General features: G+C 43.5%; 2 protein-coding genes across 2 annotated transcripts; one reads left to right on the top strand and one right to left on the bottom strand.

Annotated features, from left to right (window-relative positions):
- Nucleotides 1-3,402: 3,402 nt before the first annotated feature.
- Nucleotides 3,403-20,789, top strand: LOC119033623 (metal transporter CNNM1). Its single transcript, XM_037123956.1, has 10 exons — nucleotides 3,403-4,902; nucleotides 9,188-9,331; nucleotides 10,457-10,597; nucleotides 11,325-11,494; nucleotides 11,707-11,806; nucleotides 13,100-13,245; nucleotides 13,769-14,012; nucleotides 15,987-16,091; nucleotides 17,095-17,193; nucleotides 17,606-20,789. Exons 1-10 carry the CDS (start codon nucleotides 3,471-3,473, stop codon nucleotides 17,683-17,685), a joined length of 2,661 nt encoding a protein of 886 aa, XP_036979851.1. The 5' UTR covers nucleotides 3,403-3,470; the 3' UTR covers nucleotides 17,686-20,789.
- Nucleotides 20,790-20,961: 172 nt separating this feature from the next.
- On the bottom strand, nucleotides 20,962-26,276 carry got1 (glutamic-oxaloacetic transaminase 1, soluble). Its single transcript, XM_037123959.1, has 9 exons — nucleotides 25,975-26,276; nucleotides 23,972-24,153; nucleotides 23,769-23,892; nucleotides 23,418-23,530; nucleotides 23,216-23,320; nucleotides 22,913-23,063; nucleotides 22,537-22,702; nucleotides 22,302-22,444; nucleotides 20,962-22,195 (listed from the first exon to the last, which is right to left on the bottom strand). Exons 1-9 carry the CDS (start codon nucleotides 26,081-26,083, stop codon nucleotides 22,056-22,058), a joined length of 1,233 nt encoding a protein of 410 aa, XP_036979854.1. The 5' UTR covers nucleotides 26,084-26,276; the 3' UTR covers nucleotides 20,962-22,055.
- Between the last annotated feature and the right edge of the window lie 1,293 nt (nucleotides 26,277-27,569).

Genomic DNA, 27,569 nt, shown 5'->3' with positions numbered 1-27,569 from the left:
ATACACATAAGGTCAGGTTTGCCCACCGCGCATTCATTTTGGACGGCCTTTACGCATTGTACCCAGAAGTCTTAACACTCCCATTTTCAGTCCACATTGTGAATGAAATGCTCAGATAGATAAAAATCGATCGACCGTCAATGCAAGACTCTTCGGGCGACACAGTCCAAGGGAGCACACGGAGGCCCGCGTCAAAGCCCGAGAAGGTCCCGTCTTGTCAACAGCATACATGTTTCTGGATACTGCAGACGCTTTGGCGTGTTTTGACAACCAACTGATTGTGTGCACATTTGTGAGCCCAATGACAAAAACATGATCAACAGGAACACTTTGGCCCGTTTTCAAATACATTCAAAGCCAATTTGGGAATTTAAGTTCCTACACATGGAACTCACCTATAAACTCTTTATGTGAGTTTTGTCTCCAGATGTTCTCGGAGCCGCTGGTGAGCAAAGACACAGCAAACAACACTCATGGCGCAGCCTCACCAGGCGGTCAGTGCTGCGTGAGGTGGTCGTTTAAGGTCACCGCTGTCTCACAGATGAGCAGCTAACTACATTGGATTAAAATGTTCCGAGTAAAAAAAAGCTTTAATCTCTCAAATCCGGCCGACAACACGTAGTCACGCATACCTGAAACCGCTAAATTATCCGAGGTGTTAACCTTGCATGTTTTACGCACAAAGTTCCCATTAAACGCATTACAAGAATCCAACAAGGCTGTATTTTGTAATGACGCATCTGTAAAAATAATGTTGTTAATGCCTCCACTGGCCGCTTTAGGGCCGTTCTGTGGGCGCCGGATACACTCCAGAAACACTGATGTGACTCAGAGATGATCTTCTCCTCTCCGTCGCAGAGATCCATCAAGCAGATCAGCAGTAAAAGCACGAGCGCTCCGTGTTGTCATTTCGTCTCAGCCAGAAATTGAAGTTAACATGTGGTTTTAATCCTACCCAGGTTTTTGTTTTCAATAGAAAAGTCACATATTTGTCTAGGCTTTGAGTCCTTGAATTTGATTTTTATATATCAAACTGCGCTATGGGACATCTGGCCGGTCATTTATGGTTCTGGATGATATTTCTTCTGGGGGAAAGTAAAAGTAACTTAACCCTAACGAAACGTCAGAATAATTGTTTAGTATTCCAGGAAGTACGTGTGTGTGTGTGTGTGTGTGCGTGTGTGTATGTGTGTGTGTGTGCGTGTGTGTGTGTCTGTCTTATTATGGTGTGCATTTATATTGACTTTGGAGCAAAACTCTTCATATTATTCGCTCATCTTTGGAAGAATCAACTGTAAAATGTTACGTTTTTCTTCATTATTATTATTTTAAGATTAAAACTATAAATGAAAACAGCACCATGCCCCACCTGCACACACGTAGCTGTCCAGGAAAATATCTGTTTTTAAACGTGTAGCTGTGCGTTCAGGCAGTGATTTGATCGGACAGCAGAGGCCAATTTGAATAAAAATTCTCCGACTGAAGGAAAATGTTGCTGATAGTCTGAATAATCCGATTCTTCGAAAACGCACAATAATGTCATCCAAAAGTGGACTCTGAGCACTTTTATCCAGGTGTTAATACTTGAGCTCGGCTGCTTCACTTGAGTGTGAGCTCAAGTGACAGTTTTTATGTCATCGGTGTTGATTAACTTTTTGATTTATTCTCGAATTATGCGCTTCGTTTGAGATAGCCACGATTTTTGTTTTTGTTGTGAATACGATATATCAGAATATTATATGGTAGAAACTAGACGCCCTAATGACAACTTAGTTCCACCCCCCACCACCACACAAATATTGCTCCACTGCACGGCATATTATAATACACGGTCAGATTAGACCGTATCTTTTTTTTTTTCCCCCCCAAAGTTTTGAAAACTTCCGAAAAGTACACTACCGGAGCCTTGGCATCGACAGAAATGTTCTGCGGAGCATTATGAGTGATTTTCGTTGGGAAATTAACTGCACTGACTTTTATGAAGTTTTATCCGACCTGCTCCTTTGTGTTTCAGTTATTACCATTATTACCATCGACGCCGTTTACGCATCGACAAAAATAATGTGGAAGCGCCGAGTTTATTTTCTGAATAATCTTTTTTTTTTTTTTTTAATAATCTTAGATTATCAAACTTTTTTTTAATCGGCGAACACACTGTTTGGAACAGACAGCGAGGACTTCCGTCCGAAGTTTCAAATCAGGTGGCTTTTTAATTGGTTAATATTTCACCGGCGGTCCTCGGGAACCAGGTTGTTCTGTTCTCGTGCGAAACGTCATCCCCCAGTCCCCCACCCCACCCCACCCCTCAAATGTCAGGCTGGACGTGTGACTGACGGAGAGCAGACAGTGCTTAAGTGTTTAAGACTTGGCAGGACTCTGTTCTCACCTTTTCCAGCCTCGTAAATCCGTCACACTGTGGTCAGCGAGCTGTGCCGTGCGAGGGCTTCACTGCATGTTCGAGGGCAGCTCACCGGGGGGGGGACACATTCTGATGATAATCACATTAACATCAATAATAATAATAATACGCCTGATTATAACAACTGCAGCAATAAAACTATTTTCCTCTCCGGTCTTCATTGCGTCTATTATAATAATGCATCTGCTGACCCTGTTGCACTGAATTCCTATTTAGAAATGATCTTGATTTTAAAACCCTCATTCTTAACATTAAGATGCATACTTGACGAGTATGATTACATCGCTCTTTGTGTATAACATATTCCATGGGATGTACATTTTTTTTTTCTGGGATGATCCGTTTTAAAGCTGTGCGATTCGAAATGTGTCCTGCGAGTGTGTGGAGAGAGTTGTGAGAAGCCGCGCATTTCTCCAAACAAAACACTTCTCCATGCCAAAGAAATGAGTCCACACATGATCCCGTGCGACAGGCCTGCCCAGAGCTTTTACATCCAAGCGAGCTGCAGAGAGGCTGCGACACTCCGCAGGACCGGCTGCTATTGAAACAGCTGATAATGCTGCCATCTAGTGGAGGCATCGGACCAGCAACACAAAACGAGGTATCTTCACTGGGAAGGGTTTGACAATCCAAATCTAGTGTTGCCTTTGTTCATTAAAATACTCCACGAATGACCTACATTATGTTTATTGTGGTAATCTGTCCCCTTTATTCCATTCTTTACTCTTAATTCAGTGGAATGTCCTTTTAATATTTGGCCTATTTATGGTTTTCTATGGTTGTGATGGTTGTTTGTGCCCGTGTGTCACATTAATCATTCATGATTGGGCATTTCCTGCCTTCTATTTTTAGAAAGTGGCAGAAAGCAAATAAGACAGGCCTACGTCACGGTTTGTCATGTATATTTAAGGACCCTGGTGCCCCCTCCATCCTCTCTCTCTCTGTAACACACCCACCCTCTTCTTCATGGATATGGCCACCCAGCTGCTCTATCTCTCCCATCCGCACACCACGTGACCCAGTTCCCGTGTCCTTCAGCAGTTCATTCAGCATGATGGCTGCGGATGCTGTGGATGCTCTCTGCTGCATCCTGCATCCGCGCCGGCTCTCTCTCCTCTTCCTCACCGTCACCGTCTCCTCCCTGCCGGCTCCCGCGGCAGCGCTGCTCGGCGTCCGGCCGGAGGACACCCAGAGCGGGGAGCTGTCCGTGCAGGATGGGATACTGAAGGCGACCGAGGGGACCCGCTTCCTGCTGAGGGTTTACTACTCCGCATCCCTCGCTGCGGAGCATCACAACATCCTGAGCACCGCCGCTCCTGCCGCTCCGTGGATCGCGTTTATAGAGGAACCAGGCGAGGACAGCCAGGACCCGGAGAGGCGGCTCCGGTCCAGAGGAAATCCGTGCGAAGAGGAGAACGCACGGAGCTCTGACATCGAGCTGCTGGGCTCTTTCAGATCCGCCTCAAGTCATAACTCAGTTTTGGTGGAGCTGCTCGCTAAAGACCTGCGCAGAGGCGAGGCGATCAAATACTACTCCATGTGCGCCTTCGATGGAGTCAAATGGGAGCATTACAGCACCAAAGACTTCTGGCTGGCGGTAGTCGAGAGACCCCCAGAGGCAGACGTATGGCTCCAAGCGGGGGTCTCGGTGCTCCTGTTGGGACTGTCTGCGCTCTGCAGCGGGCTGAACATCAGCATGCTGGCCCTGGACCCCGTGGAGCTGCGGGTCCTGCAGAACAGTGGCACCGAGCGGGAGCAGAAATACGCACGGAAAATAGAGTCGGTGCGTAAACACGGGAACTACATCCTTTGTACCGTGGTGCTGGGCAACGTGCTGACAAATACATGCTTCGTGGTGTGGATGTGCCAGATTTTAGGAATGACCGCCCTCTCCACTGCCTCGTGCACTCTGGGGATATTCTTCATCGGGGAGATTTTACCTCACTCCGTGGCCTCCAGGCACAGCCTCGCCATCGCCTCCAAGACCCTCTGCGCCACCCGCCTGCTGATGCTGGTGTTCTTCCCCATCGCCTACCCGGTCTCCAAGATTCTGGACATCATGCTGCACCAAGAGATCAGCAGCTTCTACACCAGGGAGAAGTTGGTGGCCATGCTGCGCGTCACAGACCCGTACCACGACCTGGTCAAAGAGGAGCTCAACATCATCCAGGGCGCCCTGGAGCTGAGGACCAAGACCGTGGAGGACGTGCTGACCCCGCTGTCAGACTGCTACATGCTGTCCTCGGACGCCGTGCTGGACTTCTGCACCATGTCGGACGTGATGCAGAGCGGCTTCACGCGGATCCCGGTGTACGAGAACGAGAGGTCCAACATCGTGGACATCCTGTTCGTCAAAGACTTGGCCTTCGTGGATCCCGACGACTGCACTCCACTGAAGACAATCACTCAGTTTTACAAGCACCCCATGCACTGCGTGTTCAATGACACCAAGCTGGATGTGATGCTGGAGGAGTTTAAAAGAGGTAACACGTGCACAACTTGAGAGTAACTTGTGAGTTAGGGCTGTTGAGTGTGTGAGGCGCCACAGTGGAGCTGGATGAGTCTGGGGGCTTCCTCCTGCCACCTACCAGCTCAGTGTCCTTTGAAGTGACTGTGCACTTAAAGAAAAGTCTCCAGTGCAGAAATCAGTATACACATCAGTCCACTGGCTCTCAGTGGGGCTGCCAGTAAAGCCCCTTTGATCCCCAGAGCACTGAGAGCCATATGTGAAATCTGATCCAGTGTCACACAGTGAGGGCGGTTCAGCCAGAGGTTAGAGGCTACCCAGGACCCGAGTGGGGTTATCTTAAGAATTTATGTAGTAACATTTACTTTCCCATGACAATAATACTGTGAACTTTAACTGCCCCAGCCAACCCTGCTTCCCCCCCGCCCCCCCTCCACCGTATGATGTGTTATCAGTTATCAGATGTACACTTTCAAAGGCACTGTGTAGCTTTGGAGAAGAGATTCAAAACTCAGAATTTCAATATGTGCGATGATACAAACTCGGGAAAAATCAGTTGTTTACACGAGTGAATAAAGGAGCTGTTCTCAGAGGAAAATGAGGCCATCAGACTGTCCGCCACATATAAACAAAGTCAAACAGTATGAAATTGTGTCGTCCTTTAGGTCAGTTTTTTTATTCAGTTCATTCAGTCATGGGGAAAAAAAAAAATGTTGGATTTTTGTCTTCTGATTTTTTTCCTCAAAACTGCATGGCGCACCTTTAAGGTGATCTTGATCTGTTACAAATGAGCCAAGCAGCAGTGGAGGTGTCCCTTATCTCCCTCTGACTCTCGCCTCTTATTGTCTGATAAGCATCTTTTCCTGATAAACTGCATTCACAGTATTACAGCACTCGCGCCGCGATAGCATCTCTTCACTGCCGAGCAAAAGTGTGTCGCCGCTCCCCGGGGGGTCTCGATGATAACGCTGAATGTGATCGTGAGTTGATGTTGTGTGGCGCCTCAGCAGCTCAAACTGCTCCCCTGACAGTGTCACAGGGTAAAACGGAGACATATGAGAGCCCACTGGAGCGACTGTTATGTAATGATTTCATTGGCATTGGCTCACGTTGCTGGGATTAAGATGTAAATCTGTTTCATTGACAAAGAAAGCGTCATAGATGTCAGTCGGACGCAGCTGTCGTCCAGTCAGAAGGGGGACATCGCGAACCAGATTGCCACTTACAGGTCAGGAGGTTCACCACTTCATTTTGTTTCGGATGATGATAGATGGCTCTGGGCGGACACAAGTGATCCATGGGCTCAGGTCTGACCCTGAGTCTGTGTTATTTATAAATAAGGTCGAGTGAAAAGCTGAAGTTCACCTTTCCACTGTTTGTGCACGCTTAACTGTCAGCCCGCCCCGCTGTTACTTTGAAGCTTCTTGCACTCTGTAGGTCGTCGTCATGCAAGCCTGCAGAGCGACCATGAAAAATTCAGCTCCAACCTTTTCCATCCTCTCTCTCTCGCCTCCTTCTTCCCCTGCTCCCATGGATTAAACCTCCTGCTGTTCAGGAAGCCCAGCAGGGGGGCTGTCCCCCTGAGAAGGGTGACGAGCCGGGGTGAGGTCTGTTTTAGGGGAGAGGATGGAAATGTCGCCAGCAATGTAGGGCACCTAAGGGAGCCTGCAAACAAACAAACCAATGAAATACATGCATACACAAGTCATACTGCAAGCTGTGCAGTGACACAAAGGAATATAATAATAAATATTTGGGGTCAGATATTTTATCAGTGGTGGAAGAAGTATTTAATATAGTATACAAGTAAGTTGAAATCTATAAGCTTGAAATTTATATTATGTTAAAAATACCCATGTGATAATGTTGTCGGAATAATGCAGCGAAGATGTTCGGCCTTGTGCATCTTTTGTTTATTAGTTTGTCTGGATCTTTTTGTACACTTTATTTGAACAGTTGTGGTTACAGACTCTCTCTCCACCTCCCTACAGTCATATTTTGAGGGTAATTTATTTTCCAAAGACAAGAGACAAAACAAACTGTAAACGAAGAGAAAGATGGACTTGATTGCTCTCATTTTGTGCAGTCAGATTTCTATGGATACAGTTTTTATCGTGAATTCGCCCAATTATGATGTTCAAGTCCTGCATCATAAACTTTAAAGCTGCAACAAATGTTTAGTTTCATTGTCGGTCAATCTGACAGTTATTTTCTCAATTAATTGATTAGTTGTTCGGTCTATAAACAACAAAATATTTTCTTGTTTTGTCCAACCAATGAGAAACCAACAGAATATATTCACATTAAAAAAAAGAAAAAAAAATACAGAATAAAACCTGATTAAATCAATAACATTGATTTTCAAAATACTTGAAGATTGATTTGATAGTTGACAGCTAACAGATAAGTCAATTAATTGACACAACTGTCACTCAAGTATTCAATTTATGCAGAATGGCTCCTGTAAGTGCTGTAGTTTGAAGTGTTTTGTATGTAGAATCCTAACCTGAACAGAAACTGGTAACTATAGAAATTAAATGGATGTAGTAAAAGTACATTTCTTGCCGAAATGTATAGTAAAATACAAGTGCCTCAAAGCAGACTGTTTGAGTGAATTTAATTAGTTATATTCTACAACTGCATTCAATTTTGCCAAAGAAACCTTTTATAACACTAAACAATACTCTATACAATACAGAGATACAAGCTAAATGTGTGCATAAGTTAATGTGTGTGCATGTGGGTAACACATGACGAACACGCAGCCGCAGAGATACAAACAGTGCATCATGCCCTTCTTCAGTCCTGCTATATTTGCACAAAACACAATGCATACAAATACACAATGTACACAAAATGCACAATCATATGCAAACACATTATGCCGACTATACAACACATACACATCGGCTGGAGGAGGCTGGGAAACTGGTGGAGCAGAAACATTTGCAAAAGGGACATCCGTGGTAGACCCAGCTTCGCCTCGGGCATGTGTGTCTGCGTGTGTGTGAGTCTGGTAAGAGTGTGTGTGTGTGGGTCTGTGTCGTACTGCAAGAGTATTATGTAACATATGAATGATGTAATGCGGTGTCCGAGCACGTCAGCAGCTGATGGCAAAATCCACCTCTGACTCACCTGAGCTCTCCAGACAAGCTGACCCGGGCTCCGGGTACGAGCTTGCCACCTCAGCCAGTCTCCAGGCAGACCACAGCTTTGTGTTTGGAGATGACTTTCTGTCAGTCAATCAAGATTTTTTTTTTCCCTTTCTTTCTTGTTGCGGTGGATTAAAGCATTTGATCCATTTTATCCCTTGGTGGTGATCCCCTAAATCGGCCCATCTCATATGAGCCACTGATTTTGTGCGAAGGGAGGTCTGAGACTGTTGATACGTTTCTGTCGAAAGCCGTGTGCTAGTGACATCATGAATTTGGTTAGATAACTTATTTGGTCACCACACTGAACTGTGTGTTGACCTCAGAAGAACCCAGACACTAACTGTGAGGCAAAATACGCGAAGCTTAATAGATTAGAATAGAATATTTGTGCTTTTGGTGAGCTGAAAAAGAAAATAATCCACGCTGGAACATTTTGAGCCTGTTTTTTTAGTGTGTTCATGGCCATTTTTTCCCGTTCTCTCCTCGTGATGTACGAGTCTGGTGGCGTCTTTTAACTTCTTGTCACATTCGCTTTATTGACTCGCTCTGGAGATGCTGCTGGCGAGTTGCGTCATTGTGTCTGGCAGGGTTGTTATGTTCACTCAAACAGAAAAGGGAGCTGCCCGTGCGATGTATAAAGTGTGTGTGTGTATGTGTGTGTGTGTGTGTGGTGTGTGTACATGCATGTTTACAGAGGTGGCAGCAGCATGGGCAGTTTCGTCAGCAGATGCAGGCATCCCCAGACTTGATTGCGTAATCTCAGCGTTTACGTAAGGACCAAGTCTTCCAAACTGTCAAAGTGTCTCCAGACTAATCCCTCCAATGTCCACTCGTCTTTTTGTCTGAGGCTCACAAGCACCAAAACAAACGCACACACGCACACACCCACGAGGGCACTCCTGACATTGAAATAATTCCGCATTCAAGCCCCAACAGAGCTGTCTCCTGTGTGTTTTTGGTCTCTCAGCCCCAGTTGGTGTTTTTATGCTGATTTTCATCTTGACTGCACAGATCCAGTTGGAGGCTGTTGACTAGCGTTATTTTTATCCTGCTGTGACGTTTCCTCTCTCCCCTTTGCATGAGCAGCTTGTGATTAAATATTTTACCTCGGCCCTTTTTTCCCCTCCTCCTCTCTGCTGACCACAGGAAAGTCCCACCTGGCTGTGGTGCAGAGGGTGAACAGCGAAGGCGAGGGAGACCCCTTCTACGAAGTGATGGGCATCGTCACCCTGGAGGACGTGATCGAGGAGATCATCAAGTCTGAGATTGTGGATGAGACGGACCTGTACAGTACGTAGTGAGCATAAACACGCTGAAGATGAAAGTGGTTTTTTGGTGCCACTGCTGCATTGGCTGTGAATCAATTTTATTATATTTCCAGGCCTCACGCTGCATAGATTTTCTCTCAGTCTGTTCAGCTCTTCGCTTCACAACATCGCAGCAAAATGCTCGGTCCAGCAACGTGCAGTATATACTGTTGCAATAACGCACTAAAAGTCCATTTTAATTATTTCTCTCCTCCCATCCCCTCTCCATATTTTCTCATTAAACTATTGATCCAACCTTCTCTCCCCTGCTGTTCGCAGCTCCTTGCTGATGCATAATTAAATAATATGAATAAACGGCCCAGCCTGGCATATAATCACCATAATCCGCTCATCTTTAATTGGCTGGAAAGGCTCTCCACAGAAAAGGCATTCAAATGCCAAACTCCCATCATTTCACATCTTATCTTTCCCCTCACTGAATTCTATTATTTGTGTGCAACAATAAGGGAAAAAATAACTTTTTGTTTTGTGAAAGCCTCCTTCTCCCAGAGGAAATGAGCAGAGCATTTTGAATTACGCTACGATACTTTAATTACATGCAGTGTGTTCATGGGTGCACTTCTGTGGGTGTTCACAAACTGTGTTTTCTTGTGTGTGTGTGCGTGTGCATAATTACGTGTGTGTGTGTGTGTGTGTGTATATAGCACAGGGGAGCTAATCTCTCCAGACCTAGCTCTTCAGGCATTTATAGCACCAGCTGTTCCTTCTGCAGCTTCGATGTATTTAATGGAATTGGTTTAATACTGCTCTCATCTGCAGAGGATAAGTCAATTTATCAATCAGAGGTGTGTTTGCCCAGATAATCTGAAGCTATCTGCAGCTGTTAATAAACATACGGAGAGAAAGCATGCCGGTAAATCCCTCTGTGGTGGTTGTTAGCATGCAGGATATAAAGCTGCATCAAGCAATGAGGTCAGTGGCACCTGTAAATACTTGCTAATTCCTTGTAGTGCCAACATGAATACTGTATTTATGTGGCATATCTAGTCAGATGGATTAAGAGTAACATCTTTTCCTTCCCAAGCAATTTTCTGAGCATTAATGCAATATGAAATATGTGCTTCATGGTTGCAATCTGTGTCCACAGCTGATAATCGCAACAAACGGAGAGTATCCAACCATGAGAGGAAGCAGCAGGATTTTTCAATCTTCAAACTGGGAGAAAATGAGCTGAAGGTGAAGATTTCACCGCAGCTGCTGCTCGCAACACACCGCTTCTTGGCTACAGGTAGCACTGTGTGTGTGTGTTTCCACATGTGTGCATGTACCGTACACAGTAGTGTTGTCACGATACTGGAATTTCTTTTTCAATACGGGTAAACAAAAAGAAAACAATTCATTTCTGTTAAATCAATATTAGGTTTTCCTTGAGGCTCACTTCTTGATGATGATGCCATTCTCAAGGTCCTTCATGGTCAAGTGATCCTGGAAGGCATACAATGGGATGTGAACTGAGCTAAAGAACTAATGCTGATGCAGCTGGCAGTAGTTACTCTGGTGATATGATGGCCTCTATTTATTTTGAGTAGGAATTTGACAGGTGGCCATTACTTCCATATTGCACCTTTAAATAATACTAATATTTGATACCATCAGGGAATTGAGGGCATACAATTTTAGAATTTTTAATTCAACAACTTGTATCTTGTAGAATATCACAGATTTTGTGTAGATTTTTTTATCAAAATATAAATATAATAAGGTTTCATGTTCATCTTAAGAATAGAAGAATCATCAATCAATATTGCAACATAATTAATTTTTTTGCTAAATTCAGTGTATGTATTTAATATCAGTGTATCAATTTAGTATTTGTGTGTGCACACAGTGGATGGCAGGTTGAATGGAGGATGAGTACATGTGACAGGGAACACGGCGTTCTCTCGTTGACTCTATTTCTGCTGTGTTTTTGTGATCTGTGTGTGCCTGGGTGTCTACATGCATCCATCTTGTAGAGGTGGAGCCTTTCAGGCCGTGTCACCTGTCAGAGAAGATCCTGCTGCGTCTCATCAAGCATCCCAGCGTTGTGCAGGAGCTCAAGTTCAACCCCAAGAACAAACATTCTCCTCAACACTACCTCTTTCAAAGAAACAAACCTGTCGACTACTTTGTCCTCATTCTGCAGGTAAATCCCAAACTCTGCTGCTGCTTTTTAAACCAGATACAGACTGGCTGCTGCAGAGGAATAATAAACACAACCATTACAATCATGTGCTGTCATAATTACTGTGTTTTCCTGCATGTTCTCTGTATGGGCAGCCCCATTAGATGAGTAAGCAATTCAGTGTCACACCATGAACATCGAGCTCATCTCTAATGGCTGTATTGACATTGCAGGGACGGGTGGAGGTAGAGATAGGCAAGGAGGCTCTTCGCTTCGAAAATGGAGCGTTTTCCCATTATGGCATGCCAGCACTCATCCCGCCCCTGCCTATTGGTAAGTAAGTGCACATATGAAGCTATGTAGATCAATGGATTTCGGTGAGTCACAGAGAGGGTGATGGCGCTGTTGATGGCCGAAAGGGAGAGTTCAGCGATAATAATCATAAAATTAGTGCAGAGCTGGTGGCGGACCTGTTTTTTTTTTTTTTTTTTCTGCGGTCTAAATCCCACCCAGTGTCTGCGTAGCATCAGCCTGCAAGAGCAGCAGCCGTGGGAAGTAAGTAATTAAAAGAAGTGATTTCAGAGAATTTCCCAGCGGAAGGACATGACCTGCACAGGATTATATGAAATCCAGCTAAGACTGCAGAGCAAGCAGAAAGCCTCTCCCTCTCTGTGTGTTTCTTGTGTGCATGTTCTGCATGTATTATGTTCCAGCGTTCAGGGTGAGCTTAAAGCGATTTGAAAGACCCCATTAAATATTTTTAAATCCCTTCTCAGGACATTACAGAGTCCAGAATTTTCTCGTAAGCAGCCACAAGTAGTGTCACATCTAAAAAGAGCTGTGCTTGTTTTTACTTGCAGCCTCTCTCTGAGTCATTTCTCACCGATGAAAGAACAGTATTTCTTGCCACGCAGCGAGAAAACGCTCACCTCAGAATTCAAGCAGAATATAGGCCAGAGGAAATGACCTGCATAACAAAGTACCTCTGTGTCCAACACCATCCATCATTTCTTAAAAGCATGTTATATACACAAAGTAGATGTTGAAGTTCATGGTTTTGCTTCCCTTGCGCTTTTTCTCTCCTCTCTCCTGGCACCCCTGATGGGCTGTTTGATGGTTTGTCTTGATTGTATTTAAAGGGTAATGCCACCAATTTCACTCATTAAAGTGTGCTTACAGGGGAGCGCTAATGCATCTGATAAAAGGTAGTATAAAGCCTATTGCAGCCTCAGAGGAAGCTGCACGGATCTATTAAGTTGCCTCCAGTGATGTCACTCAGCAGCTGACTTGCATTGTAGGTAATGTAGGCAGTCCACTGGTCGTGCATTGTGATCCTATAACAAGCTTGGACTCATTATGCATAGTTTTAAAACAAATGATCAAAATGGATACAGCAGAACTTTCCCAAACCTTCTAAAATTGAGTCTTGCTTTGGTGCCAGACTGTGGTGACACCTGTGTTGAAGTCATTGTCAATGGAAAAAACACACACAAAAGAATATTTATCAACTTTGTATGACTTCTGATGAAGAAATGCTTCCACAAAATGAAAGAACACATTTCAGAGAGTAAAACTACTCACTGAACCGTGTTCTTGAAAACATGTCTTCTGTTTTGTTCTGTTTAGGTCAGAGGTATAGCTCCCGGGGCAGTGGTCTGAACCAATCAGATTTATTGCTGAGTGGCGGCAGCGTGGGTCAGCTCTCTGCAGGAGGAGGGGTCTACTTACCAGACTACTCGGTCCGACAGCTCACAGACCTGCAGATCATCAAGGTTGCAAACAGAAATTCCTGCACATACAACACAGACACTTGAAAAACATGAACCGCTGTTATTATGAACTCATTAAGTGCACAATTTCCTGCACAGTTTAGAGGACAGGGGGTAAAAAAAAGAAAAAGGGAGCAAAAGCAAAACAGCTGCGAGTTTAAGCTCCCTCCATTTAATATTCGAAATTCCCGAAAAATGCAAACTCTGCCTCGGCTGCAGCGTTTGCCTTTGATATGTCGTAATCCCTGATTCTGACTGAACACAGACATCCTGCCTCTCGCTCTCTCCTCTCCATACATCCTCTTTCCTTTAATCACGGGGGATAATTGTGCTCCGTTTCAACTATGAATATGCTAATTGTTGGATTTGCCCTTTCACTTCATCTCTCCTCCACCTTCTCTGATACAGTGCGTGTTTCCTCTTTTGCATGTGCACTGGGGTTAAATGGGCATAAAGGCAGTTGTGTATACACACACACACAGATGAAGATGATGTCATTGAATACTCGTTTTCAATGTCTAAACAGATCACTAGAAACCACTACCAGAACGCCCTGATGGCCACCAGGATGGACAGCTCCCCTCAGACACCAGACCCAGTGGACCCTGATGCCAAAGGGAGGCCCCCGGTCCCAGAGGCCCGCTCACACAGCATCGCCCTCCCCCTCACGCACACACACACTCGACTGGGGCTGGCACGCCTTGCACATCTCCATCCCCACGGTGGCCTTCACAACACCTGCCGGCTCAACGAGAGAAACCGTATCGTTCGTAAGTTCAAGAGTGTGAATGCAGAGGTGGAAGAAGTATTCAGATATCGTACACTGTTAGAAGTAAAAGTAGCAACAATATGTTGTATAAATACTCTGTTATATGAGTATTTATACAACATAAGTCACGCATATAAGTCACGCATTCGAGTATTAACTTAGTAAAAGTACAAATGAATTAGAATCCAAACATACTTAAGTACCCAAAGACAAGCGCTCATTATGTAGAACGGCATATTTCCAATTTATGATATAGCTGGATTTAGCGCTGTCACAGTATCCGATTTTCACTACACAGTTATCGTGGCCACAAATTCACAATAATGATATTATCGCAATTTCTATAGAAAATGTATAATTTTTTTAAAAATATGCTGGCAGACAAATCTATCGTTAACTTTGTTTACTTTGTGTTTTGTAGATATAAATATGTTTTTTTTCACTTCTTACAGAATATTATAATAATTATCAGGGTATTGTGACACCCCTAGTTGGATTATGATTATTGATGCATTAATGTGTTTATCTCTTTAATGTTAATTATTGTCTCTCATGTGAGAAACTTGTCTTGGGTTAAATTATTAAAGGTGGTTTTACTACACTTTCTATAGTTCATCTGCTGGGTAACATTTGAATTTCCCCTCAGGGATCTTATGCTATAATGTTATATCGTAGTCTGTTTGTTGGTAATATTTTGTATAATTGAACTGAAATATTTTTTTAAGGAAATATATTGCAAAACTTGCAACATATCAACCTTCAAAAATTTGACAATTTACTGCATCTCTCACCAATTTAAAAGAAGTAAATTGTGACTATTATTGACAGAAATTGAGGTGAAGCAGGTTTGAGATTCCTGCAAGTCCTGAGATTCAGTGCAGAGTATTTGAGTTCTAGGGTCTGAACGCTGCTCTCAGAGGCTGTTTGACACATTAATACAATTCTGAAGGAAACGGAGAAATTTTCATTAAGATTTTGGCCGAATTCAGTCAAACATGAAGACTGGAGGTCAGCCAGCATCTCCATCTCCTCGATTCACTCTCAAATCTGTTTTTCCCCCTCCTCGGATTGATACTTGGTATCTTTCACGAGCTCTGATGATTTCCCCCATGTCCACTTTTAGCTGCATTTAGCTCTGATGATTCTGCATTTGCATTCACTATAGTCCCTTTTAACAAGAGCTCAGCAAATCCTTGAAACGTAATGGATTTTGCCTCATGAGGCTCACTGTAAATTTCACGATTCAGAGACTTCCTTTAAAGAGGAAGAAAGAAAAGGTTCAAAGGTTGAAACACGCTGATTGGAGTGCTTTGAGGGCAAAGGGCCAAAAACCTGTCTGACCGAAGGAAGACATGATTAATGTTTGATGCTCTGCTTGGTCCGAGGCAACCTGACAATTGATGCTCTCTGTTCTATGATAATAAATTCTGTAAAAAGTTCACTTTACTTCACAATATTTACTGTTTTTAACAGTAAAGATTCCTATAAGAACACACATACAACAGTAGTGACTCACTCATAAAAACTGGTGCAGACGTGGCATCAACCAATCTGTACTGGTTTCACGGCTTAAAGGATTTCCCCCTTACCATCTGTCTGTGACATGCCACCCAGTTTGTGTGTGTTTGCGTTAGCGTCATTAAGAAAATTCAGTGGACAGATGGTTCTGTTGCTTGTCAATAAAAAAAAAAAAAAAGGTTTTCACTTTATGTTCACTCGCAAGATTTCACCATTTAAGTCCCTTCTGCTGTTTGAAGCTTGTCTTTAGATCAAATTTAGATATCTTACTTTTAGCCCTTAATTCGTCCCCACTCTCATATTTAACTACTTACTGGACCCTAAAAAACAGCACTGCCTGATGAAAAGAAGCAAGTTCTCTGCCTCCCTCTGTAGGCAGAGCTGCTGACCAGCTGCTGTTGTGTGGCTACTCGCAGTTTGCTGATTGGTCTGATTTTTATTTTTATTTTTTTCACAGGCAGTAAATCTGACGGGCAGAGGAGCCCCAACGATACTGTGTTCCTCCGCATGGATGAGATTCCCTACATCCACGAGGACCGACCGGAGAGTCATGGAGAGGATGGTGAGTGCTGCTCCTCAAATTCCTAACCAGGAGATACATTTGTTGATTCTTCTTGCGATTCCATTATACTCACTAAGTTGTCATCCATGTACACTTCCCAAGCTTGGTCTGTCGGTGCATTTTCAACAGCACCAGCACTACTGAGAGATCGTAGAATTTTAGAAGTACCACAGGGAATAGGGTGCCTCGCTACTTCTTGTCATTTTGTTATTTAAGTTGGCACCACTCCATAGAGCAGAGGCGGCCTTTAACAACTTGACTCTGACACTTTCAAGATTTGTTAGCAGGTTAATATCACCCATTCATTGAGTCTGTTTGTAAGCCAAAGAAATATACTTTTCATCTATTAGATTGAGAAGCACCTCTTCAATTGTGTAAACTAACATTTTTTTTCAGTTTTTTACACATTTCAATTCTGAGCTTTACAGGTCAGACATAGAAAAAACTTCTAGATAACGTAGTTGAATAGGCCTGATATGTATCAGTATATGCTACTGTACAGTGCACAGTTGAGTATTAGGCTACGACCAAGGTTAGGTAACGTGAAAGCACCCATCAGAAGGGCAGGACTGAGAGAAAAAGGCACAATTACAAATCCGCCTGCTGCTTCAGCACCACAGACAGCAGCATGGATTTATCAATACATAACACAGTTAGGCTACTGATGTTTCACAGCACAGCATAGATTGTAACTGTAGCAAACATCACTCAGATGAAGGATCAATGAATCAGGCAGACTAGACTGACATGTTCAAGTAAACAACCCCTCTGCCCCTGCACTCTTTGTTAGTAGGCGATGGGTGGGGGGAGATGGATCCCCCCCCTCATATCAGCTGCCGCCTGTCCACATAATAATGCCTTTAAAGCAACTGACTGAAGCAAGTCGCAAAGAAAGAAGTAGATGTCGACGTGCCATCAATTTGTGGCTGCCGTGTTCATCGTCAAAAGTTACGCCCGGTTTAAAGTTGAGTTAATCACCCTCCGTTCAATCTTCCTCCTTCAGATGTGCCTGAGTCTCAGCCGTCCACCTCCCCCTTCATCAGCTCCCTGTCTCTGTCCAGCTCCGAGGAGAACATCGGCAAGAAGATCCTGCGCAAACTGAGTGAGTGAGCCATTTGTCACGAGCGGCGATGCAGCAGCACGCCCACGCGCGCCGTCAGATGTGCGCAAACTTTTCTGTCAGACCCGGGAACAGGGGCCGCTCGTATCTTAGCAACAGGTTATGTGTCGTGTCCCTCTCAGCAGCCCACTCCTTCCTGCAGAGCAGATCCTCCAGATGCAGCTGTCCCTGTTGGCTCGGATACAATATGACTCATTTATCGTTATTTATTCATCGGAGGCTGTGAGGCTTCGCTCGGCTGATGTTAATTCAGTAAGCAGTAAATCTGGGGTAGTTTCGGAACAGTCTCGTGGAAGTAAAGCAGATGTAAAGACAGTATCTAGAGCTACTGTTTCAGGTATTCTGACCAGTAACGACTCACCTGAATGTTCACCATGTTCTCCTCTGTCTCCAGGCAACAAGCGGAGGAAAAAGTCCCGTGACGGAGAAAAGAGTTTGGAGGAGGGTTCAGAGCAGCTGCCCGTGACGAGCTAGCACAGTGACACCAAGGACGAGGGGTGAAGCACACGCCTTCTTCCTCCTCCCCGGCCACTGGTTTCCCCTCCTGAACAGCCGACCCTTCCCTCCGTTCTCCGACACAACTCTCACAGGAGACTGAGCCATCTTACATGTTCGTAGCCACCAGTATTTTTTCTCAGGTCCCCACCGGCAACTCTGTCCCACCTCTGCCCGACGTCACACCCTTAAAGGGACTCTTAAGTGGGATGCATCTGGGAAAAAAACAAACAAAAAAAAAAAAAAAACAATACTTGATTGGACCAATTTAAACAACGTAGTATTGGATTTATCCAGCCTTACACTGGACTGTGTGGATCTCAGCAGGTTTTCAGCACATTTTGTAGACAGGAAAACCTTGTCCATGTCAGCGTTTTATAGCAGCTCCATCCATGTTAACATTGAATCACTGGATGCTACTCAATCTTTCAGCAAGGTCCTTAGATTATATCTGAGCCAGCTAAGAACCTTTTACTTGATCTTACGCTGAATACAAGCGTGTTTATTCTTTATTTGTTATTATGAGGCCGTTCCCACGTATTGAAAACGTTCATTTGCACAGGGAACCGCCCTAGTGTTGCCATGGGGGTGCCATCTACTGCCAACACAACCCGACACACTAGAGAAAAAGCCACGAGACAAGAGCACAATTTTTACGGCAGATTCAACAAAAAAGCCATAAACGATTTCCAGCTGGAAGAACTGCTTATCTGTGCACCGAGCTGCATTCCTGTGCACGAATTAACACAATTTCTTACCTGGTTTTTGTATGGATGCGTCCGAATTACCAAAAGTAATTTGAAGATAGCAATATAAGTCATCTTGCTGTACTGTTACTGGCTTGAATTTATCACCTCAACCCCCCCCCGCCCGTACAGCAGATGCATCATGAGTCCTACATAGTCGGTTTGGTATGTCTCATCCCATTTAAACATCCCTTCTCTCTGCATGTAGCTGTACGGGAACAGCCAGAAACACCGTCTCTTATCCATCTTTTCTCTCTTTTTCAAAAATCATTAGCCTGTCGTGTGTTTGCTTTCCATAGAATGCGTCGGCACGATCAACTTCACACCATTAGCGACCTCATAGGACACATTTCTGTGTACCGCTCATCTCTCACAGGGTCAGTCACTGAAGCTGCAGACACCAATTATAAATAAGCTAGGGGGTTCTAGGGGGTCCTGGGGGGTTGTGGGATCTTCAGGGGTTTAGAGATCCAAATGGATATTATATGAGTATTCTCGAGGAAGAGTAGTTGCTACTTGCATGTTCCTTTATGCTGCTTTCGCTGTAGAATTACCTCTGTAGAAAGCCCTGTGTTTTCATATGCATGCTTTAGCTAAAAGGATGCATGACTCGGATTATACCAATCTGCAGCCTCGCCACGGAGGTGCAGTGTGTGACTTACAGACATCTTAAGCGACTGTAGATTTTAAAATGAATCAGCGGACCAAAGTTCTAATCGCTGAAGTAAAAAAGATACAGGTACGATGGACCACAGTCGCACGGTGGCCCTTTTCCTCTGATATGACGCTCAGGGCGGGAAGATCAAGTGTTGTGCTGCTGTGTGGCATTTTTCATGTCAGATGAACAAAGGGGATCTGACAAATGGTTAGCATTTCACTGCTTCCTGGTGGTCAGCAAGTCAAAAGACATCTGTATCTTTGTCAGATGGCAGCAGGGTGAACAGACTGTGGCTATGGTGGCTGTTGGCGTCCTTTGGGCTCTGTGCAGACTCACCTTAAATCACTGATGCTCAGTAGATGGGTGACAGTGATGCTCTGTTTGAATATCTTCAACTTTCTATCTAATATTTATGACTTTATATTTCAGAATTTGGATTTTTTTAATCTCATAATTTTGATTTTTCTTATATTTATGACTTTTTATCTAATAATTTGTGTTTTGATCTCATAATTTTGACATTTTGTATCTTGTGATTCTTTGTAATCCAATAATTTTAACTTTTTATAGCTTTAATTTTTCTTTTTTGACCTCATAGTTTTGACTTTTTATATTATAATTATGATTGTTCATTTCATAATTTCAAATTTGATGTCATATTTGACTTTTTATCATAATTATGACTCCCCATGGGAATCTTCTTTTTCTTATTTACTTTTCTTTTTCTTTAACTGGCAGAAGTGGGATCCCACACTGACCAATCAGGAAATGGTGAGATTATAATGTTCTGTTTGATTCCCCACATTCACATGACTTCTAACCTGGAACATATCAACAGCAAATGTGAGTTTCCCACCCTGAGCACGATGTCAGAGGAGAATGGCCATCCTGCGAATATTGTCTAGTATACTGCAGTAATGTGAGTATAGCAAGGAAGAATAAAACAACAAGGCTGTGATTCTCATTAAAGGCAATATTCATGTTTAGCTGATGCACATCAGCAGAGAGGGTCAAAGGTCACTGTATCTGCTAAGGAAGGCTGAGGAGGCCACACAATGCTGCTCACTGAGGGAAGATTTTAAGCCATTCTTTCTTAAAAAACATCTATTGCTGCAATAAAAAAAAGAATGATTTGATCATTTCTGGTTGGCAGCTCAGGTTGGACTGCGCCGTGCTGCATTGTGACAACTTGGCAGGTACGCTGCAGCACAGAGCAGAGAGATATGAAAGAGGAGAGCAATATGACGCACGCTGACGTCAAGCCACCGCCTCTCTTCAGACACACACACATACACACACAGGTGGTGTATGGGGACACGCGGTGATATAATTCATTCTGCCTGGTAAGGCTACTGAAGTACAAAGGATACTGCACTGCTAAGCTTTTCACATTGACCCCTCTATGTACACAGCACACACAACGGGAAGTCTTTTGATCTGACAACTGCCTCTGAGTGAATGGATTTGTGTGACTCAGAAACGCTCTCAGCTGATGGCTTTGAGAGATTTTGCAGTTTTGCGTATTTCTAAGGGTTGGTATACTGTTTGGGGTACAGGTACAGGTGCATTTTGTAATGTAAAAATCAGATGATTATATAAGCTACCCAAAGATATCAAGAGACAGAGCATATGATCTACACAAGGGATGATTAAATTATTAATAAATTGACTGAACTATTGATCTTGTCTATTTGTTTTCTTTTCATTGTGTATATGTGTCCAATTTAAACTACTGCAAAGTGTGTAGACTGAACTGTTTCTTCTCTGGGGTCACTCACTTCAATCCATTTGTAAAAACCATTGCATAAATACAAAAATCATCAATTCAAACTTGTGACAAAAACACATAGGTACTGTTTAAAGTTCTTTATTACAGTGATTAAGGAGGTCAGCTTTAGCTTGAATGCAGTTGCTAAACAGTATGACTGCTTTATTGGTGAACCCCAGTCATATGATAGCAAACTGGTTGATCATTAGTGTGTTTGAGCCACTGACAAGAGAGTCTTACGTAATAGTGCACTAGTGCTACAACAGACGATCGCTGTGCAAACTCAACATTCACTTGGCAGGGACCAGAGACATCCCAACACTGAGAAAACAGAGATTACTCTGGAGTCTCCACACCTGTTAGGGCAGTTCAGCTCCATTAATACAAATTAAAAGTGAGGTAATTAGTATAACCCCTCTGGGCAGAAGACAGTCATTAATAAATTACATAGTTCAAGTTAAAAATATCTTCCTGAGAACCCTCATTTCTTGTTCATATTGCATCCAGCAATAAATGTAATACTGCTACTTCATTCATGTACAGTTCAGCATGTAATACGATTGCTTCCTCATTTCAAAGCTACACTGCAGCAGTTTGGTCATGTTAATATAAATCAAGTGTTCTTAATAACTGTTAATCATACATGCTAATTACTGCCGCCAAGATAAGATTGGAAGTGAGTCATTAACACTTGGAATGGATGATCTTAACAATGTGACTCATTTTTAGACATTAAAAGTCTGCACTGCTGAGTAACACAGTAAAAGATGTACAAACCCTCTCAAAGAATGTGCCTGCAATGACACATACACTAATAGTACACTGCATTTAAAAAGCCTTTCACGTCACACTAAGTACAGACTATAAGGACAAAAAGAAAACAGGGGGAGAAATTATAAACACCATTACAAAGGAATGATTCCCATATCTTACAGGAAGTTGTGTATCTCAATCATCTTTGTGCGTTCAGAAAGAAAAACAAGTCCAGGATGTGCTTAGCCTAGCTTAGCACAAACACTGAAAGGAAAGGGGGGAAACAGGGCTTGTCTGTAAATTTGTGCAAATGAGAGTTTGTGCTTGCTCCAGGAGATCTGCAGGACACAAACACTTTCCCTGGAATCAGGAGGCTCAGGGCCGGGCAGGAAGAAACGCTGAGGATTGTGGGTAGTGTAGTCATCTACTGGACCTGGGTGACAGCCTCATGGATGGACTCAGCGACGTAGTCTATGTTCTTGGTGGTCAGACCGCACATGTTGATGCGACCACTGGCCATTAGGTAGATGTGTTTCTCCTTAATCATGTATTCCACTTGTTTGGCTGAGGGGAAAGAGCAGGACCCAGATTTTTCTCAATCAAAGAGACACACTTGATTTGAGCATTTTTGTCTATAATTGCAGCAACTTTCAGTGTTCTTTGCACTCACGATTGAGGCCTGTGAAGCTGAACATGCCGATCTGCTCTGTGATGTGGTCCCAGGTCCCTGGTGTCCCCAGAGCTTGAAGCTTAGCTTTCAGCTGAGCCCTCATCAACAAGACTCTGTCAGCCATGGTCTTCACATTGTCCTTCCTACAGTCAAAGGCAGAAAAAAACATTTTTACATTATTGTGACCTCACGCAGGGCTTTTTGTGTTCTTTTTGCTGGGATATTTTTTGCTGACCATTCACTGAAGAGCTCAGGTGAGTTCAGAGTGATGGCGACAATGCGAGCTCCCTGAGATGGTGGATTGGACCAAGTGGTCCTGACAATCTTCTCCATCTGGGACATAATTCTCTTCAGGTTGTCTGCATCACGAGCCACAACGGTGAGGTTGCCCACACGCTCATCTGATGGCGCAAACACATGACAGATGATACAGTAAAATTTAACATATGATAAAATAAAACAACTAATAACATTTCCAAGTTAATAACTTAAATGGTGTGTGGCTGTATTAAGTACTTTGTGACAGTTGCCGTGATTCAGGACAAAATTCACTCTTTGTCACTATCTTACAAGCAAGTAATGCACAACTTAAAGCATCCGGGATTACTCACTGTAGAGGCCAAAGTTCTTGGAGAACGACTGGGCGCAGAACATTTCAAAGCCCAGGGAGACAAAGTAGCGGATAGCCCAGGCATCTTTCTCCAGACTGCCTGAGGCGAATCCCTGATAAGCCGAGTCAAAGAACACAAACAGCTTCCTCCTCTGGAAAAAGATAAGACAATCAGCACACTGTGATATAATATGCAAATCCATGTCCGGTTTAAACTGGCACTTTATCATGATAAACAGAGACAATAGTACAATGTGTTAAGTGTGTGTGTGTGTGTGTGTGTGTGTGTGTGTTTGCCCAATACCATCATAACTTCGGCGATCTGCTTCCACTGCTCCTGCGTGGGGTCCGTGCCAGTTGGATTATGTGCACAAGCATGCAGGACAAAGATGGAGTGTGCTGGACAACTCTGCAGGGAACAGAGAAGAAGAAGAAGAATACAGTGTACTCCTACTGAAAATGAATGATGACTTAAACAGTTGCAGGGTCCTTATAACACATTTTACCTCCAAATCACCAAGGAAACCAGCCAAGTCGAGGCCCCTCTTCTCTGCGTCCCAGTACTTGTATGGACGGACATCCTCAAAGCCGGCATTGGCGAATACAGCATTGTGATTTTCTGAAACAAACAGTAAGAAATATTTTCTTTATTACTCATATTTACTGTAGATAAAATTATGTATATTGTTTTATTCGTGCTTTAAACATACAAACAGATAAGAAATCAAGATCACTGATAATAGTAGAGCACAAACAGAAGACTCTACTGGGTCTAAAGTCTATAATCAGGTCAGTCTATGGAAGCCTCTGTAGCAGATTTAAAGATCAAAGTCTTTGAATGGGGAGCTTCTGTGTACCCCAGGTAGGTGCGGACACATAGACGGGTGTTGTGGTATTGTTGTTTCCATTGTAGAAACGCCTGAGAAACTCTGCGCCCATCTTCAGTGCTCCTGTACCTCCCAGACACTGCACAGCCCCCACCTGCCAGTGAGACAGACTGTTAGCTTCAATTTAAATTTGTTAAAGGCTGAAACACAGTATGGGGTTTTACTCCACTAACCCTGTTCTCTTGGATGGCAGGACTGTCGTCTCCAAGTGCGATCTTGGAGGCTGAGGATCTGAACTCAGGAAGGCCCAGGATGGGCAGGTACTCATGGTTTAAAGTGTCATCATGCACAATGACCTTTTCCACCTTTTTCACCACTGGCAAAACCCACGGCTTGCTGTCATCTGTCCGGTAGGCTGTGGAGAACAATTCAACAACAAATTTTATACAATGATCATATAATGTGTGAGGCCTTTTTTTTATGCCATCCCCTTGACTTATATTCATTTGAAATGGTTTTACCAGCGCATACCCTGATGCAAGTTGTCCCCCTCCCCCCCCCCAAAGCCAAACATTTGCTGGTAATCTCGATATTTTCATCTGGTCCAATCAGTGATTAACTATGATATTTCTGTTTCAAGGAGTATGTCTAAATTAACAAATATGTAACACATATTTCACCACAAGAAGCTTTATGAATGAAAGCCTGGGTCAAATAACAGGAATGTAGATTTGACCTTGAAAAGATCACTGTGAGAGACATGCACTTTCATCTGTGTGTGTGGTTTAGTCAGATGAACTCAGTGTCACCACCTGATAAGGACTAAAGTGTGCAATAGCCTCTTTTTTTCTTTTTTACCTCAAACCTCACTATAAAATATGAATAATCAATCCTGAAATAACTTGATTTATATGTACGTTTCCATTAATGATTACTCTGCTGATTGCTTTCTCGTACTTCAAGAACCCAAAGGTATTTAGTTTCTTATCAAATAAGATAAACAAAACGGCAAACCCACTAGTTAGGAGTACCAGCAGCGACGAGCTGGCACTAGTAATTTTGCCATTTGAAAAATACTTCAGCAATCAGTGGATCGCAGCAACAGTTTCTTATTCATTTTCTATCGATCAACTGCCCGATTCAGCTCCAGACATGACTTTTAACATACTACACATTGCGTGGCCTACATTTCCCAGCTGCCCAGTGGCTCATGGCCATCTGCAGCACCATGGCTTGCAGAGAGAAGGGGATTATGTGGCCTCAACCTCCTGCACTAATCATGGGACTCAGGTAGCTTCGCCCTGCCACACAGCGCCACATGAGGGCTCAGCAACATCTCCCACACTGTTCCTTCGCAATGTAAGCAGCAAGGATTAGGACTATAATAAGATTAACACTGAAAACTGTTGTAATGTGCCTTTTGCTTGCTTTTGGAGAGAAGCAGGACTTGTGAGCCATACATGTTTCAACTCTACATGTTGTTGAAGTATGAGAGAACAGTAATCCAATCACTCCCTGGTCCATGGACCTCCATTCTGCTGCACAATAACCTCTTATTGTGCAGCAAAATGGAGGAAGAGAGGAGATGAATATTTGTGCGACGCTGTTACGTAATAGGGATCCATCCTCGACAGGGCTGCAGCCAGGAGCTGGTGTGGACTGACGGCAAGTTGCGTGGTTTAATCGATCAGCTGTTTTCACTCTCAACAGGGTCCGATGAAATAGAGCGGGCCTCTTCTTCAGAGAGGAAAAGCAACGTTGACTAATGTGATTACAACATTTCCCCCAAACCGAGGTGTATACCAAACATGACATTTCGGAGACATTTGCCCATAATGACTAGATAACTCAGGTGTAACACTGAAATCCGTGACCTGTCAGATTCTGTGACGCTGGAGGAGCAAAACAGACCTGAAGGACCTCCCAGGTTTTTGTTGTTGTTGTTGTTGTTTTAAATTTTGTTTTTATGCAAGAGCCACTAAAAAGTGTAGCTGCAATCTAATTATTATTATTATTATTATTATTATTATTATTATTATTATTATTATATTTTTGTAATGCACATTTAAACATGTTTCCCTAAAGCTATCAAAATTTATGTCAAAATTTAAATATTAAGAGGGCACCATATTTTGCTACTGACCATCTAGCTAGCTCGGTTAGCTAAGCCACCATTAGCAAGAACTTAAACCGGCTGGTTGGCTCACACACAGGCTAAATACCTTCAGTGACTTACCTCCCACTCCGAGGTTCACCTTCTTGGGAAACTGGTCGTTGGTGAAATCCTGCGTTAGCTTGAAGACAGCGACGGGGGCTGCTTGTGGGACCTCGGAAAACACCGACATAGCTGCTGTTTACTTCACTGAGGTCTGTGGCAGGACTGTCACAACCGGTTGCCAGGGCAGCTGATGGGATGAGAGAAGACTTTCACCTTCAACTTGCAGTCGGGGACTGTGAGGTGGGTGTGCGCGGACCCACCAATAGAAACCCAGATGACACTGAAAAGCCAATCCCAGGTCGGGTTAAAGTTCAAGAAAACAAGCACCGAGGGATCGTTGACCAATGAATACCCCTGCAGCGTGAGTGACACATGTCACAACAAATGGAAGTGGGTGGGCCTGAATCTGAGTGCAGTATATGGTGTGGCCACAAGGTGGTGCCACAACCTTGTTAAAGACTGTATCAGGGGGTCTGTCCGGAACTCCTGATGGCACGAGGCTGGTCATGTCTTCCGTTTATTGGTCATGTCTTCCGTTTATAGATCAAATAACACACAGAGGTCAAACGCCTCACCAAAAAAATAAATAAATACATAATAATACTTAACAGTGCAAACTCCTTTCATAAGGCACCATAAATGTGTCAATTTCAACCCCTGCCTGAACACAGCACTGCTTGAGTGAGTGCGTGTCAGACTGTGTAAATGAGCATGTACAGGGGTTTCCATCTGTTCTGTCCTGAAGGCCTCTGCTGAGCTGTGGTGTAAACATGCCGGCTCCTCTGTGCTGCCTCCTCAGCTGTCTGCAGGAGCTGGAGCGCTTGATGAATGAGGGCCACTCCAGTCCGCTCTGCCCTACCAGGAGCGCCAGTTCCTGGGAAAGCTTCTCGGCCACTCGAGGGCCTCAGTGCTGGCACTAATGTGTCTGTGGAGGAGAAGCTGTTGCATGGTTTGACCTAGTTTGTGTAGTTATGGTGGAAAGAATAGAGACAACACTTGAGTAAGTGGGCATTTTAGAAAGGTTTTACAATTAATGGTTTTCAGTAGTGTAATCCACATTTACAGTGTTGTTCTCAGTCAAAATATTAAGGTACATGTTCTCGATTGCTTCATACTTCTGCTTTATTACATTTGTCTGACAGCTGTGTTTATTATAGCTTTCCAGTAGTTAATAATGACTTTATGTGACAAGATTTCACACAAGAAACATATGATCGGACAGTGAAACACACACATTATATTCAATAATGAACAGAATACAAAGCAGTTAAGATTAAATCACTAAAATGCTGCTTACGTGTTAATGATTCAGTGATAATCATTACTGGTGTAATATTACTGCATTTAACCTCATTTTGCTACTTCTTTGTTTTGTTTTTGTTTACCATGTTCTGTTGTCATTGTAAAGCATTTTGTAAGTGTGTAATATAACACTCTGGAGGAGCGATCCTGTCTAACAAGGACTTTATATACTGACATTCTGCTGAAGATACTAGCAGGTCAGTGTGTACCCACGAGGAGGCTTTTATGACTGAGCGGCTTCTTTGGAAGCCACTCGGGGTCCTGTATACAACAAGCGAACGTACAAGTGTTATCTGGAAACTTGAAACCTC

Source organism: Acanthopagrus latus, chromosome 15 (genome assembly GCF_904848185.1).
Source record: "Acanthopagrus latus isolate v.2019 chromosome 15, fAcaLat1.1, whole genome shotgun sequence".
Taxonomy (NCBI): Eukaryota; Metazoa; Chordata; class Actinopteri; order Spariformes; family Sparidae; genus Acanthopagrus; species Acanthopagrus latus.
Note: the sequence above shows the minus strand (reverse complement) of the source record. Positions and strands in the feature narration are given on the sequence as shown.